The sequence below is a fragment of the Amblyraja radiata genome, chromosome 24, assembly GCF_010909765.2.
Source record: "Amblyraja radiata isolate CabotCenter1 chromosome 24, sAmbRad1.1.pri, whole genome shotgun sequence".
Taxonomy (NCBI): Eukaryota; Metazoa; Chordata; class Chondrichthyes; order Rajiformes; family Rajidae; genus Amblyraja; species Amblyraja radiata.
Window position 1 is genome coordinate 34,193,404 of NC_045979.1, and position 19,921 is coordinate 34,213,324.

General features: G+C 45.8%; 1 protein-coding gene across 1 annotated transcript in view; it reads left to right on the forward strand.

Annotated features, from left to right (window-relative positions):
- Window positions 1-19,921, forward strand: part of LOC116987004 — a 248,236-nt gene that overhangs the window by 142,036 nt on the left and 86,279 nt on the right. Inside the window, exon 2 of the mRNA XM_033042886.1 lies at window positions 19,372-19,683. Coding sequence (XP_032898777.1) covers window positions 19,372-19,683 — 312 coding nt within the window. The remainder of the gene's footprint in view (window positions 1-19,371; window positions 19,684-19,921) is intronic.

Sequence of the window (19,921 nt, forward strand, 5' to 3'; positions counted from 1 at the left end):
ATCTCCAAACTAAACTAAACTAAACTAGTGGAATGTCTATTGTTGTGCAGAACAAAATGGTTGAGTTGCAGCTTGCAAAGTGCGAGGTGTGAAACTGCAAATACATTGTGTTGCTTTCTTCAGTCTGACTTGTGACTGTAACCCCGCCCATGAAAGAACTGTGAAGGATGTTGTTTGGAAATAAGAAATGGTGACCTGCAATAACGGAGTAACCGCCATAAAGTTCGGAAAGACCAAAGAATTGCTTTGGGTAAAATGTCCCACTGACAAAGTTAAGTATTCTCCACATAGTTAGCGGGGAACAAGGAAATGAGACCAGAGTCTGAACTCACAAACCTCCAGGTCAGGTATATTAGAGGGGTGTTGAATAGCCAGAGATACTTGCAGATTCTGTGGTCACACTGGTGCTGCCTGGCCCGTTCAAATTGAGATTGTTAATGGTCTAATGGGGGAATGATCTTGAATTGGAGCTTTTCCACACTGCAGGACATCCCACAGTGCCTCACGGATAGTGAGAGATAAACGGTCTGAGATGCCACAGGTATACATAAAATACTAGAGCAACTCAGCGGGATGGGCAGCATCACTGGAGGGAAAGAACGGGTGGCATTTCGGATCGATGCCACATTGTTTTTTAGTGGCGGGTGCTGGCTTGCAATGTACTTTAATCTAATATGTTCAAACAGCCATTTCTTCCTTTACAATGAATTGTTCTGCAGTGCTGACACTTTGCTCGCGCTGCTGAAACAATGGTGTGCAGATTCGTATCTCTGAACCGCATGTCGCGTGCAGCTCGGTGTAACACTGTTTGCTGAGCTGTGTTTGCAGAAGTCATGGGTCAAAGGCGAATGAAGACAGGATTAAATTGTTTTGCTGCATCGTAGGTTCCTCTCTACAGAGTTTTTAGTTGGGCAAGTAAACAGGAAATAGCTCCCGACAAAAGATCCTTTACTGAGGGTCGCCAACGATCAGCTAACATCAGTGGCGGACACATCCGTGTGTTACACCCATACCACGTGATGCACAACAATGCCATTGATGTACACAACCCGAATAAACTGCACTGTTCCCCTGAAAGTGACTCACCCAGAACGATAGCCCGCAGCAGATATTAGGTTATATTATAATGCAACTAGTTGCCTACAGAATGAAATCGTTGCAAGCAGATGTACAAAGTCAGCCAATGGAATGTACATGAGCACTACTCTGATAATTTATTGGCTCTTGTGAAGAAGACAAGTTAACAATTCAATTCACCGTGCATATTCTACCTTGCCTTAACATCACTGTGTGTATCACTTCGCTCTTGTTTGAGTTACATTACACATGTCAGTTACATTCCACATCACGCTTTCCCAGCTGATCTCCATCCTGTGGTAATTCTAGACAAACTCCTTCACAGTCCACAACACCATTAATTGTCATTTTCAAAACGTGAATATCATGACAATAGTGTTTCAAAGTTTGAATGAAAGAGTTGAAGCAGAGAGAAGAGGCTCAAAATCCAATTAACCTCAGTTGATTTCAGGTGGAAAGTCCCTACTTCCTAACGCAACCTTCCTGTTTTGCCCCTTGTCAACAGTAAAAGTTCCAATGATTATATTTTTGATCTGCCGGTCCACTTACAAAATCATCAAGAGGGAATAATCCGGAAGTGTACACATCTTAGACGTTTCTACTCTTCTAAATGTCATATTTTATGCTACGTCTCATTGTTTGCATGAAGGGTCCAGACCCGAAACCTCACCTGTCAATTTTCTCCAGAGGTGCTGCCTGGCCCGCAGAGTTGCTCCTGCATTTTTTTGTCTATCAATATTTCCACCACTGTTCAGTGTTAACAGACTTTGAGTACAGAGATAACCGCCGCTCCATCCTCACGGTTACATCACACTTAACGATTGGTTTAAGCAGCTGCAATAACTGCATGTAACGGGCAATTGGACAGGCCCATGGACAGGGAAGGTTTGGGGAAAGATGGATCGAGCGTGGGCAAATTTGACTAACATAGATGAGCATATTGGTTTAACGCGTTGGGGAGAAGGGGCTGTTTCCTGCTGTATGACTGTGATCATCTGACCCAACCACCTGTTAAATATAACCCTACCACCTGTTAAATATAACCCTGAGCCTTGCACACTGCATCGTGTCGAACTGCTGTTGGCTCGCAATGTTTCAGGATATGACGTACTGTTCCCTTCTTCCTCATTGCTATTTCTGAGATGCTGTTGTATCTAACAGCTCAGAGCTGAGGGACAGGCAGACAAATGCTGGCCTTGTCACTATGGATAAAACAATGTGGATTCCCATGCTTCTCGTCTCCTCGCTGCCCGGTGAGTGAAAGCCAGATCTTGATCTTACAATGATCAATGTTAGTTGGGGTCCCGTGCACCCTTTCCACAGCAGAGATGGTTAAGTGTGTGTAGACATGTAATGGGGGAAATGGAACTCAGTGCATTGTGGTGATTGATCTGAAATCACATTTGAATATCTAGACAATGTTCGTAGTTTAACCACTGTTGACACATGGTCTAATTGCATTGTGATGGTAGTTTATCGGCATAAAATAGCGAATGAATTTGGAGCAGATACTCCAAGACACCTGGACCGAAGAACAGAGGTTCCAACTTCACCAGGAAGTCAATTCAACACTTTTAAAATGTGTTCACAACTGAGGTGGAAGTCACGATTGTGGACTCATTGTGTCAGTACACATATTCCCTGCATTTGTCCAACTCAACGCTGTCGTAAACCCAACAATTCCCCGGAGTCTGAGACTGATCCACGGTCCTCGCTCTATCCACCCACTCCCAAATCTCTCTCCATCCTTTCTCCAATCCGCGGCCCAGTCGTGCAGAAAGGTCCAAGGCGAGCCGGGGTCATTGAGAATAGAACCTGTCCCAGATGAATAGCGGGTTCCAAATTCAGTTTAGTTTATTGTCACGTGTATCGAAATACAGTGAAACTTTTTTTTTGTTCCGAGCTAACTCGCCAGCAGAAAGACAATCCATGACTGTTATCGATCCTCTTACAGTGCATAGATACATGAAAAGGAAATGACGTTTAGTGTAAGGTAAAGCCAGCAAAGTCCGATCAACGGTAGTCCGAGGATCATCAGAGAGGTAGATGGGAGTTCAGCGCTGCTCTCTGTTTGTGGTAGGTTGATTCAGATGCCTGATAACAGCTGGGATGAAACTGTCCCTGAATCTGGCGGTGTGCGTTTTCACGCTAGTAACGCTCTCCAGTAAGAGACCCGCTTTATTGTAACCCGTCCGTCCTCTGTCCTCAGTCATGGCGTTTTAAAGGCGGTGAATGTCTAAATACGAGTCCGGCCCAGTGTCGGTTGAGAGGTGAATGTTGGCAGCGCAGCCGGTGGCACCGTCAATGAAATAGCAAAGTAGGGTATTTAAGTGGGGTGAGACTCCGGGCACAGCCTGGGATTGTCGAAAGGCAGCTCCTGCAACACTGCCGCGCTCCCTCAGTACCGCACTGCAATCCCAGCCGAGTTTCTGCTCAGGGATCTGGAGTGGGAAGTGAACCTGAATTGGGCCACAATTTAAGGGTAAGGGGGAAATCCTTTAGGACCGAGATGTGGTAAACATTTTCCACACAGAGAGTGGTGAACCTCTGGAATGCTCTGCCACAGAAGGTAGTTGAGGCCAGTTCATTGGCTATATTTAAGAGGGAGTTAGATGTGGCCCTTGTGGCTAAAGGGATCAGGGGGTATGCAGAGAAGGCAGGTACATGATACTGAGTTGGATGATCAGCCATGCGCATATTGAATGGCGGTGCAGGCTCGAAGGGCCGAATGGCCTACTGCTGAAGATATTTTCTATGCTTCTATATTTCTATGTATTGACCCGTGGACAGAGCATTGACACAACAGGTACAATAACAGCACTGCCTGCACTTCAGACCGGAGACATAGGCCGTGAAGCAATATGACACATCATGGAACGATTTAAGTAATCTTCATAATGTATATATTTCCATTAAATAGTTCATTTGCTCAACCACCTGAAAGTTTCTCCCCTCTGTTCCAGGTGCAGTGTGGGGGCAGACTTATGTAAGAGGAGTTGTGGGAAGAGCGATCACAATCGATTGTCACTATGCAGCAGAGTACCGCTCACACACAAAATACTGGTGCAATGGGTGGACCGACCAATGTACAGTTTTAGTGGAAACGAATGGGCAACACGGCCGGAGTGGAAGAGTGTCAATCACAGATAACCCGGCAAGTGGACATTTTACTGTGACTGTGGAGGATCTTCATTCTGGAGATACAGGACTGTACAGATGTAGAATTTATACACGTGGCACGGATCCAATGTTTAACGTTCAGGTCCAAGTATTTGACGGTACGTTTCCCAGTGATTGACTTGATGTCTCCACTGAAATGCCTCATCCATGTTTTCTCCGGGAAGTGTCACTTCAAGGGGGATGTTCAGCAAATTTCCCTGCCTCTGAACAGTAAAAAAAATGTCACCCTGTCAGAGGTTTGCATTCCCACACAAACTAATGATCTGACAGGAACAGATTAGTGAGAAACAAGTGTTGCTCGCGGTCTGAAAACCTGGAGAATATTAAACAGGGCATCAGTCCACAGAGGGCCAGCCCACTACCCGCCCCCACCTCAGGGATCAGTCACTTCCTCCTCGCCCTGCGCGCGCGCTCTCTCTCGCTCTGCCTCGTCAATGCGCCCCCACCCCCAGCAGTCACTGTCCACCCACCGCCCGGCAGCCAGCCAGCCTCTCCACCCGGGCATTTCACCGGTGAGAAGCAGAATAACCTCATCTTTCGCCGCACCTGCCGTTGCATACACCACATAATCATCCGACATTGTCGCCACCTCCAACGGGATCCCACAATTATCCATTTTAGAAGGTTAAGGGCCAAGCAAGTGCAGGTGGAACTAATGTAGATTGGTCGTGTTGGTCAGTGCGTGCAAGTTAGACCTAAGGGCCTGTGTCTACGCTGTATGACTCTATGACTCCATGTAGATGGATGGATCAGATTCCAACCTTGGGGCTCTGGCTAAGATACAGAGATATTGGGGAGTGTTTGATTTTCAGATGTTCACTCGGTGCCTGACTGTTTGCTCCTTTCCCACAGAACCCGTGTCTGTTCCTGTGCTTGGATTTCTGTCACCAGCCAATGTCTCCTGTCTCGGGGGCTCAGTGACAGTGTCCTGTGAGTCGGTCCGGGGATCCCTTCCCATTAGCTACAGCTGGTATGAAAAGACCCCATCTGGGAATTCAAAGACCTCAGACAACAATGCCCTGGATCTACATTGTCAACCCTTCAAACACCAGCACCATCAATATTATTGTACAGCCTCAAATCAACATGGATCAAAATCCAGTGAAATGATCAACGTGTCCATTTCCAGCAGTGACGTGCCCTGCAGTATCCTAGTGAAAACCAACGGCACTGGTAAGTAGTGGAGGGAATGAGGAGAAGAAGGGGAAGTGGGGGTGGGGTGGTTCATAAGATCATAAGTGATAGAAGCAGAAATAGACCATTCAATCATGGCTGATCTATCTTACCCTCTTCACCCCATCCTCCTGCCTCCTCCCCAATGCTCCGACTCCCTGAAATCAATGCACGTTATTTAATTAACTTGTCAAGATTAAAATTATGGAATTATGGCCCATTTGTCAATACTTGGTTGCTGGGCTCCAAAATTAGATTTCCCAGTGCAGGTGTAGGCCAGCTTCCTGGCTAGAACTTCCTCTTATGTTTACACAGCTTTAAGCTAGGTATCTGGTGACATCAGTCCAAGCACTTGCACTTTCCGTCATCATCTCCACATGGCCACTCAAATGTGGGAAGGGATCAGTAAATGTGGCCACAATAAAATCCGAGACCATGGTATTAGATTTGGTCCACTGTGTGAATGTTGACTATTCAGTACCGTCGATACTAATCCCATTTACCAGCACCTCGTCCATTGTGGCAATGCAGATACCTTCACCTTCTAGGTTTAAAAATATTTATTGATTGCCTTGAAACATCCTGCTCCAAAAATTAACCATATGTTCTCCACTTTTACACATATGTGCCGTGCACAATTAATCAAAAAATACCCTATCTATGCTGCTCAGAGTTTTGCACACCTGTAATAGGTTTCCCCCTTCCTGGCCTATCCTGCATGAACTTTTATAAAATCCCTATCTGGATTTTGAAGGTAGATAAAACAAAGAAGGAACGGCAGATGCTGGAAAAATCGTAGGTAGATAATCGACCATGTTAAAGAAGGGTCTCGACCCGAAACGTCACCTATTGCTTTGCTCCATAGATGCTGCGTTACCCGTTGGTTTCTCCAGCATTTTTGTCCTCCTTCGATTTTTCCAGCACCTCCAGTTCCTTCTTAAATATGTACTAATAGCTGGTGTTTTGATTGGGAATGCTTTAATTGGGGGAAAGTTGTACCTTCCTTTCACTGACATTAAATGTTGTGAGAGTATTGATCTGAATTCACAGAGGCACAGCCTGTAGAATCACAGCCTCACAACGCCACGACCCTGGTTCCTTAGGTGCTGTCTACGTGTGGTCTGCATGTTTTGCCTTAAAATTGTGTTAGTTTCATTTAAGTGCTCCAGTTTCCTGCCAGCTCGCTTCCACCATTAGCATTGATCCTTTTTTATTATTCTTGTCTATCCACATGGATTTTATTATAATCTTCCTTGCAGCTGCATTCTCTTTCTTCCAGTGTATCCTTCCACATCCCCAGTTTCCCTCTCCCGTGGCTCCTAGACTGAAGAAGGTCTCGACCCAAAACATCACCCATTCCTTCTCTCCAGAGATGCTGCCTCTTCTACTGTGTTTCTCCCGCATTTTATGTCTATATACTCTGTATTCACTGTATTCACTGCTCCAGCTCATGACTTATTTCTCACTTCTCCGAATCCATTTAACCGTGTAATCTCTCATTCCCAGTCTTGTAGCCATGCTCCAGCAATGACGTCAGTAATTGGTGATCGTGAGTTTTCCCCCTTATGCCCCCCCCCCCCCAGTCCAAAACCCGTTCTTTCTCCAAACTGATCTCCACTGACTCTGCTGCTTCGCCCCGCTCCACTTCACCAAGATTATGAAGCAAATAACAGGTAAATGTTTCAAAGATAAACCATCTCGTTTCCTCCCCTTGATTCTGTATCTCTTGCCCTTTGCCCTTTGCCCAGTTACATCTCATGGGAAGTGGGGCGCTGGATGTTCTTTCGCCTGTTTGTGATCTGGAGTATCTCAACCGCGGTGTTCACAAGAGGCTCTAAGGTAGGTTTTATTGTCATCATGTTCATAAATTATAGGAGAAGAATTAGGTCATTCAGACCATCATTTCTAAACCGCCCCCAATCACGGCTGATCTATCCTTCCATCTCGATCCCATTTCCTTCCTTCTCCCCATAACCCTTGAGATCCCTATTTATCAAGGATTTGAAAATCTCCCCTTTAAAAATATCAATAGATTGGATAGATACAAAACATGCTGGAGTAACTCAGTGGGACAGAGAGCACCTCCGGTGTTAATTGACTTGGCCTCCATTGCATCATGAGGTTGTGTACGGTTGTACGTGTGCAGGGTGGATTTCTGTGTCTTGTGTGGATTCTTTGAGGTCCATCTTCCAGACTGCAACGTGTTGGGAGTGGTCGGGGCAAATAAAGCGTGGTTCCCACTGTCAGTCAGTCTGATGACCTCACATTGTCTTTTGCAGAGACGCGATGAGCCAGAACCTCGCCACTCGGCCCACGAATTACAATGAAGACTCCAAGCTTGCACCATCTTAATTGTTGTCACCTCTTCCAAGGTTTCTTTCGTCAGCTTCAAACTATTGTTTTAACCTTTGCATGGTTTCTGCTGCTCCAGATGCTTATATCCTGTTAAACTGCATTATATTCCTGGAAACATCGTTTTTCACTGATTAATGAATTATAATGCAACAGAATGCTTCTTAATAAATGGTTGTTGTCAATAAATGGTTTGTCTAATTTGTTTTGTTCAGACTGCAACTTTAGTGATGAAGAACATACTGTAATCAGGCTGCTGGATAATCCACGTGTTACCAAACATTAAAGGCGTTGAGGAAAGGCAATCAATTAATCTTTCAGACCATGCTATCACATCAGAACAAAATTATGCAACGGCATTGTTCTGATTATTAGCCTTATTTTTCTCTCCACAGACGCTGACTGACGCGCTAAGCACATCCAACATCGACAGATCTCATTGCGGATATGCAACTAATGTTTAGGTAGGAAGAAACTCCAGATGCTGGTTTAAACTGAAGATAGACATGACTTGCTGGTGTAACTCAGCGTGACAGGCGGCATCTGTGGATAGATCACTTAGGGATAGGCAGACTGAGCGGCGGTGTTCAGCGAAACGATTGCTGAGCCTTCACTTTTTCTCGCTTCTCGGCGATCGTTTCGCTGAACACCTCAGCTGAGTCCGCCCCCTACCTGATATCCCGGTCACTAAACACTTTAACTCCCCCTCCCATTCCCACATTGACATTTCTGGCCTGGGCGTCATCCATTGTCAGAGTGAGTCCCAGCGTAAATTGGAGGAACAGCAGCTCATATTTGGCCTGGGCAGCTTTCACCCCTGCGGTGTGAACATTGACATCTCTAACTTCAAGTAACCCCTGCTTTCCCTCTCAACACCCCCCCCCCCCCCCCCCTCCCTCCTTCGCAGTTCTCCGATCGCTGTGACAGTCTTTTAGACAGTCGACTACATTTGATCTCTAATTACTTTTTTGTTACCTTCTCCCAGCTAACAATCCCCTTTGATCTGCATACCATTTGACCAGTTTTCACACCTTACAATTCCTTATCCAAGTATCTCCCTCTCCCCTGACCAGTCTGAAGAAAGATCTCGACCCGAAACTTCGCCCATTCTTTTCACCGAGCTCACGTCAATCAGCAATCAACCCTTTCACACTGGTTCTATATCACCCCACTTTCGCGTCTTTTGAGTACAGTAATACTGATGAACATTTTAATGCTACAACGAGTTATTCATTTTGTCCACCGTACACACGTGTTAAATCACTATAAATAATGGCCACGGTGGCGCAACGGTAGAGTTGCCGCCTTACAGCGCTTGCCGCACAGGAGACCCGGGTTCGATCTCGACTACGGGAGCTGTCTGTACGGAGTTTGAACGTTTACCCCATGACCGCGTGGGTTTTCTCCGAGATATTCGGTTTCCTCCCACACTCTAAGGACGTATAGGTGTGTAGGTTAATTGGCTTGCTATAAATGTAAATTGTCCCCAGTGTATGTGGGGTAGTGTTAATGTGCGGCGATGGCTGGTCATTGTGGACTCAGTGGGCCGAAGGACCTGTTTCCGCGCTGTATCTCTAAACTAAACTAAACTAAACTAAATTAGTGGAAAGTCTATTCTTGTGCAGAACAAAATGGCTGAGTTGCTGCTTGCAAAGCGCGGGGTGTGAAACTGCAAATACATTGTGTTGCTTTCCTCAGTCTGACTTGTGACTGTAACCCCGTCCATGAAAGAACGGTGAAGGATACTGTTTGGAAATGAGAAATGGTGACCTGCAATAACGGAGTAACCACCATAAAGTTCAGATAGATTCAAGAATTGCTTTGGGTAAAATGTCCCACTGACAAAGATAAATATTCACCACATAGTAAGGGGGGGGGGGGCGAGGAGATGAGACCAGGGCCTGCTTTTAACTCACAAACCCCCAGGTCAGGGATATCAGAGGGGTGCTGAATAGCCAGAGATACTTGCAGACTCTGTGGTCACACTGATGCTGCCTGGCCCGTTCAACTGGAGATTGTTAGTGGTCTATTGGGAGGAATGATCTTGAATTGGAGCTTTTCCCCACTGCAAGACATCCTAAAATGCCTCACAGATTGTGAGAGATAAACGGTCTGAGATGCCACAGATAGACAAAAAATATTGGAGAAACTCAGCGGGATGGGCAGCATCACTGGAGGGAAAGAATGGGTGACATTTCGGGTCGATGCCACTGTTGTTTTTGGAGGTGGGTGCTGGCTTGGAATTTACTTTAATCTAATATGTTCAAACAGTCATTTCTTCCTTTACATTGAATTGTTCTGCAGTGCTGACACTTTGCTCGCGCTGCTGAAACAAGGGTGTGCAGATTCGTATCTCTGAACTGCGTCTTGCGTGCAGCTCGTTGTAATACTGTTTGCTGAACAGTGTTTGCAGAAGTCATGGGTCAAAGGCGAATGAAGACAGAATTAAACTGTTTTGCTGCAGCTTCGGTTCCTCTCTGTAGTGTTTTTAGTTGGGCAAGTAAACAGTAAATAGCTCTTAACAAAAGATCCTTTACTGAGGGTCTCCAACGCTCAGCTGACATAAGTGGCGGACACATCAGTGTGTTTCATCGATAGCACGTGATGCACAACATTGCCACTGATGTACACAACCCGAATAAACTGTACTGTTCCCCTGAAAGTAACAAACCCAGAACGATAGCCCGCAGCAGATATAAGGTTATATTATAAAACAACCAGTTGCCTACAGAATGAAATCGTTGCAAGCAGATGTACAAAATAATCCAATGGAATGTACATGACCGCAACTCTGGTAATGTATTACCTCTGAATTGCAAAGAAGACAAGTTAGCAATTCAATTCATCGTTCTTATTCTACCTTGCCTGAACTGCACGAAGTGCATCACTTCGCCCTTGTCTGAGTTACATTACACATGTCAGTTACATTACACATCCCGCTTTCCCAGCTGATCTTCATCCTGTCGTATTACTAGACAAACATCTTCACAGTCCACAACACCATTAATTGTCATTTAAAAAAATGTGAATATCATGACAATAGTGTTTCAAAGTTTGAATTAAAGAGTAGAAGCAGAGAGGAGAGGAGTTGCTCCTGCATTTTGTTTTGTCTATCATTATTTCCACCACTGTTCAGTGTTAGCAGACTCTGAGTACAGAGATAACTAACCGCCGCTCCATCCTTACAGATACATCAAACTTGACGAAGTGGCTGAAGCAGCTGGAATAACAACATGTAACGGGCACTTGGACAGGCCCACTGATAGGGAAGGTTTGGGGAGATTATGGGTCGAATGTCGGTAAATTGGACTAATTTAGATGAGCACATTGGTCTAACGAGTTGGGGAGAAGGGCCCGTTTCCTGCTGTATGACTCTGTGATCATCTGACCCAACCACCTGTTAAATATAACCATGAGCCTTTCACATTGTAACGTGTCGAGCTGCTGCTGGCACGCAATGTTTCAGGATCTGACGTACTGTTCCCTTCTTCCTCATTACTATTTGAGAGATGTGGTTGTATCTGAGAGCTCAGAGCTGAGCGACAGGCTGTCAAGTGCCGGCCTTGTCACTATGGATAAAACAATGTGGATTCCCATTCTTCTCATCTCCTCGCTGCCCGGTGAGTGAAAGACAGATCTTGATATTCCAATGCTCAATGTTAGTTGAGGTCCCGTGCACCCTTTCCACAGCAGAGATGGTTAAGTGTGTGTAGACATGTAATGGGGGAGATGGAACTCAGTGCATTGTGGTGATGGATCTGAAATCATATTTGAATATCGAGACTATGTTCGTGTACAGTTGAAAGGCATAAAATAGCGAATGAATTTGGAGCAGATACTCCAAACCACCTGCACCGAAGGATAGTCACCAGGAAGTTAAAATGTGTTTACAACTGGGTGGAAGTCAGGATTGTGGACGCTTTGTGTCAGTTCAAATATTCCCTGCATTTGTCCAACTCAACTCTGTCGTAAACCCAACAATTCCCTGGAGTCTGAAACTGAACCGCTGTCCTCGTTCTATCCACCCACCCCCAACTCTCTCTCCATCCTCTCTCCAATCCGCGGCTCAGTCGTGCTGAAAGGTCCAAGGCAGGCCGGAGTCATAGGGAATAGAACCTGTCCCAGATGAGCAGCGGGTTCCAAATTCAGTTTAGTTTATTGTCACGTGCACAGAGGTACAGTGAAAAGTTTAATTGTTGCGTGCTAACCAGCCAGCAGAAAAACAATCCATGAGTGTTATCGATCCTCTTACAATGCATAGATACATGAAAAGGAAATAACATTTAGTGTGTTAAAGTCAGCAAAGTCCGAACAAGGGTAGTCCGAGGATCATCAGAGAGGTAGATGGGAGTTCAGCACCTGTTTGTGGTAGGTTGATTCAGATGCCTGATAACAGCTGGGATGAAACTGTCCCTGAATTTGGCGGTGTGCGTTTTCACGCCAGTACCGCTCTCCAGGAAGGGACCCGCTTTATTGTAACTCGTCCGTCCTCTGTCCTCAATCAGGGCGTTGTAAAGGCGGTGAATGTCTGAACACGGGTCCGGCCCAGTGTCGGTTGAGAGATTAATGTTGAAAGCGCAGCCGGCGGCACCGACAATGAAATAGCAAAGTGGGGTATTTCTGTAGGGTGAGAGGTCGGGAACCGACTGGGATTGTTGAAAGGCAGATCCTGCAACACTGCCGCGCTCCCTCAGTACAGCACTGCGATCCCAGCCCAGTTTCTGCTCAGGGATCTGGAGTGGGAAGTGAACCCAAATTGTACTGACCCGCGGACAGAACACGGACACAACTTGTACAATAACAGCATTGCCTGCCCTTCAGACCGGAGACATTGGCCGTGAAGCAATATGACACATCATGGAACGATTTGGTTTTTTTTCATGTATTCTTCAATATGTATCTATTTCCATTAAACAGTTCATCTGCTCTCCATCTGAATGTTTCTCCCCTCAGTTTCAGGTGCAGTGTGGGGAGAGACGCATGTAACAGGAGTGGTGGGAAGAGCGATCACAATCGATTGTCATTATGAAGCATATTACCACTCATACACAAAATACTGGTGCCATGGGTGGATTTTCTGGTGTACAGTTTTAGTGGAAACAAATGGCCTACATGGACGGAGTGGAAGAGTGTCAATCACAGATAACCCGGCACGAGGAATATTTACGGTGAATGTGGAGGATCTTCGCTCTGGAGATACAGGATGGTACAGCTGTGGAATTTATAAATATGGCCCGGATCCAATGTTTCACGTTCATCTGCAAGTATATGACGGTACGTTTCGCAGCGATTGGCTTGACGTCTCCACTGAAATGCCTGGTCCATGTTTTCTCCGGGAAGTGCCACTTTAAGTGGGATGCTCAGCACATTTCCCTGCCTCTGAACTGTAAAAAAAAATGTCTAATAATCCGACAGGTACAGATCAGTGAGAAACAAGTGTTGCTCGCGGTCTAAATACCCGGAGAATAATAAACAGGGAATCAGTCCCCAGAGCTCAACAGACTGCGTTCAGTTCTCCCGGGGCAGGTCAGCCTGCTTCCCGTCCTCAACTCAGAGATCAGTCACTCCCTGCCCACCATGCGCACTCTCTCTCTCCCTCTGCCAAGTCAACGCGCCCCCACCCCCAGCAGCCACTGTCCACACATCGGCCAGCCTCCCCACCCCGACATTTCCCTGGTGGTAAGGTGAATAAACTCATCTTTCGCCCCATCAGCCGTCGCACACAGCATGTAATCCTCCGACATTATCGTCACTTTCATCTGGATCCCACAACAAGCCACATATTTCCATCTCCACCGCTTTCAGCTTTCCGAAGAGGCCGTTCCCTCCGCAACTCCCAGGTCAACTCGTTCCGCCGTTACTCCAGCATCTTTTGTCTATACTACAAGGACCGTAATTAGTTTTCGCCTTTAAATTCCAAGGCATTCTACAGGATTTTTGGCACGCTGGTCGTCATCAGTGAGACCATTCAGAACATAATTTGAGATAATAAGCTTCAGACGTGCAGATGTTGAGTCCACACTTTGGGAATTGTGTTCAGCTTTAGTCCCTCAGCTCCAAGAAAAGTGCCGTTGAGGTGGACAGCGTGCAGAAAGGTTTTAGGGCGACGCTGCCTGGACAGGATGTGATGACACAGGGAGCGATTGGACAAACTCAGACTTCATTCCTTCGTGTGGAAATGATTGAGCGAGGAACTTATATAAATGTATCAATCACGAGAAGCATGTTCATTTCCCCACGATGTGTGGGATGAGGAAGTGGAGGACAGAGGTAATGGGAACTATTTCAAGAGGGGGGAATAGTGAGGTGTCACTTACTGTAATGACATGTTTTGTACAGATGAGCGGCCGAAGCTGATTCGCGGTCGAACAATTCGCACAAGTTCGACCTCAACAACATATGTACAACTGAAACATAACATCCCAACTTCTGCTCTGAGGGACAACATTTTCCACACACTGGGTGATATTTATATGGAACCTGCTGCCAGAGGAAGTTGTTGAGGCAGTCAGAATAACAGCATTAAAAATACATTTTGGACAGTTGCGTAGGTTGAGACCATTGCGAGTGATAAAGGAGAAACGTGGACATATGGCTCTGGCCTAGAAAGACCTGTTGGTCGGCATGAATGAGCTGTTGTGATGGGCATCTTTCGGCTCTCTATAACTCTAACCTTCTTCAGTTTCTAGGCTTCCCACACTCACAGTGATGTAGATGAGCCGGTGAGATATCAACCGGACGGTCCGGGCTGAGATAAAGGGCTGCTGAGATTTAGCATGTGTTTGGTGTTTAACTGTTCATACAGGTGACTGAATGTTTGCTCCATTCCCACAGAACCCGTGTCTGCTCCTGTGCTCAGATATCTGTCACCAGCAAATGCCTCACGTCTCGGAGGCTCAGTGTCAGTGTCGTGTGAGTCTGTCCGTGGATCCCTTCCCATCTATTACACATGGTGTGAGGAGATCGAGTATGGGTGTTCAACGTTCTTGTCTGGCAATCAACTAGATCTGAGTTGTGAAATCCTCGGTGGTCAACACCGTCAATATTACTGCAGAGCCTCAAATAATCGTGGGTCAAAATCCAGTGAAAGTCTCAAGGTGAAAGTCTTCAAAGGAGCAGGAACGTGCAGTTATGTGACAGAAATGAACAATAAAGGTGAGTGTTATTTTCCCGTGGGAATACTGTTTCACAATTCCTCTCGTGTTCTTGTAGCTGCTGCTTTTCACCTTGTGGTGATGTTCGTGGGTTTCCAGGTATTTGAAGGCGGCATCATTGCAGCCACCGTGAGCTCATGGTGTAACATGCGAGAATTTGTTTGGGGAACTGGCAAATAATTGCCTGTTGCTTTCACCTGGGAGGTGTTCAGCTTCGAAAGGAGAGAAAGATCTGCACTTATCACAACGGGTTGAGTGCATTCCATCAAATGTCTGCCTTTTGCCTTAAAAATGATTTTCTGACTGCCGTTTAAGATGTCACAGTCACTTTGAGACAGAGAAAGCACCAAATGCATTCTCTTTGGATCCATCATCATTTATACCCAGGGATGTACAATTTCATGATCATGGCAGGATGAGAAATGTGTTCATTTGTGTGAATCGCTGGAAGAACTCCGGTTATCTCACAAAATTAAAGGTAATCTACTTAGCCGTCGCTCCATAAGTGAGTTTTGAAATGTAGCTCCCAGTAGGTGTGGAGACGCTCAGGAGAGAAGTCCAGAAGAGACCGTGGATGGTTTACATCAGCGAGGCCAAGCAAAGCCGTGGCCACAGTTTCGCTGAACACTTGTGCTTGGTTAGCCTTGACCCAGAATCGCGCTTGATAGACACCCCATCCTCAACCTCCCCCGCTGATGCAGAGGAGCAGCAGTTTGCACCATCTGCACGATGCACTGCAGCAACTCACCAAGGCTCCCGAGACAGCGCCTTCCAATTGCAACAGACTCCGTGTTCAATGCAGCATTCTTCACCATTCACACCCACATTGGCTGGGAAGCGCTTTGGAACGACCTGTGCAGATGGTGAGGGACGGTGTACAATATCTGTCTCTCGTCGCAATCTAGGTGGAATTCAACACAGATAAGAAAATGATTGAAAAAAATAGAAAAACATAGAAAATAGGTGCAGGATAGGCCATTCGACCCTTCGAGCCTGCACCGCCATTCAATATGATCATGCCTGATCATCCAACTCAGTATCCTGTACCTGCCTTCTCTCCCAACCCCCTGATCCCTCAGCCACAAGGGCCACATTTAACTCGCTCTTAAATATAGCCAATAAACTGGCCACAACTACCTTCTGTGGCAGAGAATTCCAGAGATTCACCACTCTCTGTGTGAAAAATGTTTTTCTCATCTCGGTCCTAAAATACTTCCCCCTTATCCTTAAACAGTGACTCCTTGTTCTTGACTTCCCCAACAACGGGAACAATCTTTCTGCATCTAGCCTGTCCAACCCCTTAAGAATTTTGTAAGTTTCTATAAGATCCCCCCTCAATCTTCTAAATTCTAGCGAGTACAAGCCGAGTCTATCCAGTCTTTCTTCATATGAAAGTCCTGACATCCCAGGAATCAGTCTGGTGAACCTTCTCTGTACTCCCTCTATGGCAAGAATGATTGGGCGGACTCCCAATAGTATACATTGATGTATACTATATATAGTATACATACGGACTCATATAGTATACATTGATGTATACTATAATGTATATGTTTGTGAAAGGCTAATTTTGCTCTTCAACTTATGAAAGATTTTCCCTACAGTTTCAGGTGCACTGTGGGCTGAGAGCGAAGTAAGAGGGGTTGTGGGAAGAGCGATCACAATCGATTGTCACTATGCAGCAGTGTACCGCTCACACACAAAATACTGGTGCCCTGGGACAAGTCGCCAGTGTACACATGTAGTGGAAACAAATGGGAAACATGGACAGAGCGGAAGAGTGTCAATCACAGATAACCCGGCACGAGGAATATTTACTGTGACTGTGGAGGATCTTCATTCTGAAGATACAGGATGGTACATATGTGGAATTACTACACCTGGCGAACCAACATTTAAAGTACATCTCCAAGTATCTGAAGGTAGGTTTCCCAATGAGTGACTTTATATCTCCACTTTGGCATCCGCACAAAGCATTTGTTAGGTGGGAATCTGGTGCACAGTTCTGATCACCGCTTTATAAAACAAAAGATGTGAAAGGTTTGGAGAGGTTACAGGAAAATGTCACCGGGATATTTAGTTGTAGTTTACAAATGCAACATGGAAACAGATCCTTCGGCCCACCGAGTCCACACCGACTAGCGATCACCGGTCACACTAGTTCTATGTTATTCCACGTTCCCATTCGCTCCATACACATAATTCTACAATACCACCATTCACACGCCTCATTAGTGCAACAGTATCACTATTAACAATTTTATACAAGGAAATTAAAACGTTGTTGATGGTGATACTGTTGCACTAATGAGGTGATTGAATGTTGGTATTGTAGAATTGTGGCAGAGTTTCAGGTTAAAATAAGATTAACTGCCGATGCTGGAATTGTAAAAGAAAAAGAGAGATGGTGCTGCTGTATATTGGTAAGTGGCAGACGTGGTAGTTCTGGCCGCTGGGAGGATGGAGAGACACAGAGATGTATACATCTGGTAAATGGATTGTGAGGAGAAGGAGCTTTCTGACGGGCAAGTTGGGTGTCACTTTGAAATGTAACTTCTGAGTAGCTGACATTGTCCTCATCTGCACTCGAGTGTCCCTGTCGATTTCCTTCATAATTGCACTGCTGCATACAGTTTGATATTGATTAGACAAATGGGGAGCTTCCTTGGTGCCTTGAATGTCTGACAGTGTTGAATAACCAATGCTCCATTTTCCTGCTGGCAATTCATGAAATGTAAAAGAGAAACCGAGATGTATCTGATGATTTGTGATCAGTTTTAATCAACATGTTATACGAAAGATGTCAAGCTGAAAAGGGAGCGGAGAATATTTACAAGAATGTTGCCAAGACATGAGGGCAGAGGGAAAGGTTGATTAGGCTAGGACTTTATTCTTTGGAGCGCAGGAGGATGATGGGTGATCTTATAGAAGTGAACACAATCATACGAGAAATAAATCAAGTAAATGCACAGAGCCTCTTACCCGGAGTAGGTGAATCGAGAACCAGAGGACATTGTTTTAAGTTGAGGGGGTAATTATATGACAAGATCCTGGGGAGTAACTTTTTTACACAAAGGGTGGTTGGTATATGAAATGAGCTACTGACGGAGGTAGTTGAGGCAGGTACAATCCCAACGTATATGAAACATTTGAACAAGTACATGAATGGGATAGGTTTAGACGGTTATGAGCCAAGCTCGGGCTGGTAGAACAATGGGGTGTGTTGGTCAGCGCGGGAAATTTGGCGGAAGGGCCTGTTTCTACGCTGCATGGCTCTGTGATCATGTGAAAGATTCCAACCTGGTGGCTCTGGTCGAGATACAGATGAGGTGGAAGATGAAGTGTCCCTTTTTCAGATGTTCACTCAGTGTCTGACTATCTGCTCCTTTCCCGTAGAACCCCTGTCTGTTCCCGTTCTTGGATTTCTGTCACAAGCCAATGTCTCCTGTCTCGAGGGCTCAGTGTCAGTGTCCTGTGAGTCTGTCCGGCGATCCCTTCCCATTAACCACACCTGGTTTAACAAGAACCCATCTGTGGACACAAAGATCTCAGACAAGAATGCCCTGGATCTACATTGTCATTCCTTCAAACGCCAGCACCATCAATATTATTGCACAACTTCAAATTAACGTGGATAAAAATCCAGTGAATGCAACTCAGCGGGACCGGCAGCATCACTGGAGGGAGAGAATGGGTGACATTTCGGGTCGATGTCACGGTTGTTTTTAGTAGTGTGTGCTGGCTTGCAATGTATTTTAATCTAATATGTTCAAACAGTCATTTCTTCCACTACACTGAATTGTTCTTCAGTGCTGCCACTTTGTTCGCGCTGCTGAAACAAGGGTGTGTAGATTCGTATCTCTGAACCGCATCTTGCGAGCAGCTCGTTGTAACACTGTTTGCTGAGCAGTGTTTGCGGAAGCCATGGTCAAAGGCGAATGAAGACATATTGTAATTATTTTGCTGCATCGTCAGTTCCTCTCTGCAATCTTTTAGTTGGGAAAGTAAATAGGAAATTGCTTCTGACAAAAGTTCATTTACTGAATGTTGGCAATACAGCCGGCGGCACCGCCAATGAAATAGCAAAGTGGGGTCTTTCTGTGGGTTGAGAGGCCGGGCACCGCCTGGGATTGTTGAAAGGCTGCTCCCGCAACACTGCCGCGCTCCCTCAGTACCGCGCTGAGATCCCAGCCCAGTTTCTGCTCAGGGATTTGGAGTGGGAAGTGAACCCAAATTGTTCTGACCCGGGGACAGAACACTGACACAACTGGTACAATAACAGCACTGCCTGCACTTCAGACCGGAGACATTGGCCGTGAAACAATATGACATATGTAACTATTTAAGTTTTCTTTCATGTAATCTTCAAAATGTATCTATTTCCGTTAAACAGTTCATCTACTCTCCATCTGAATGTTTCTCCCCTCCATTTCAGGTGCAGTGTGGGGAGAGACGCATGTAACAGGAGTTGTGGGAAGAGCGATCACAACCGATTGTCACTATGCAACAGAGTACCGCTCACGCACAAAATACTGGTGCCGTGTGCAGACTTCCGAATGTACAGATATGGTGCAAACAAATGGGCAACACGGACGGAGTGGAAGAGTGTCAATCACAGATAACCCGGCTCGAGGAATATTTACTGTGACTGTGGAGGATCTTCACTCTGGAGATACAGGATGGTACATATGTGGAATTACTACACCTGGCGAACCAACATTTAAAGTACATCTCCAAGTATCTGAAGGTAGGTTTCCCAATGAGTGACATTATATCTCCACTGAAAAGCCTGATCCATGTTTTCTCCGGGAAAGGTCAGGGCAGCACAGATATCCCGAGGCTCCGCAGCAGTGCAGAGACCTGCGGGGAGCGGGCGGGAGTCGGGAAACCCCACTAATGTTGCTCTCACCCAGTGCGGGCTCTGTCCCACTGAGCGGCCACCCACTTCAAGTGGGATGCTCAGCACATTTCCCTGCCTCTGAACT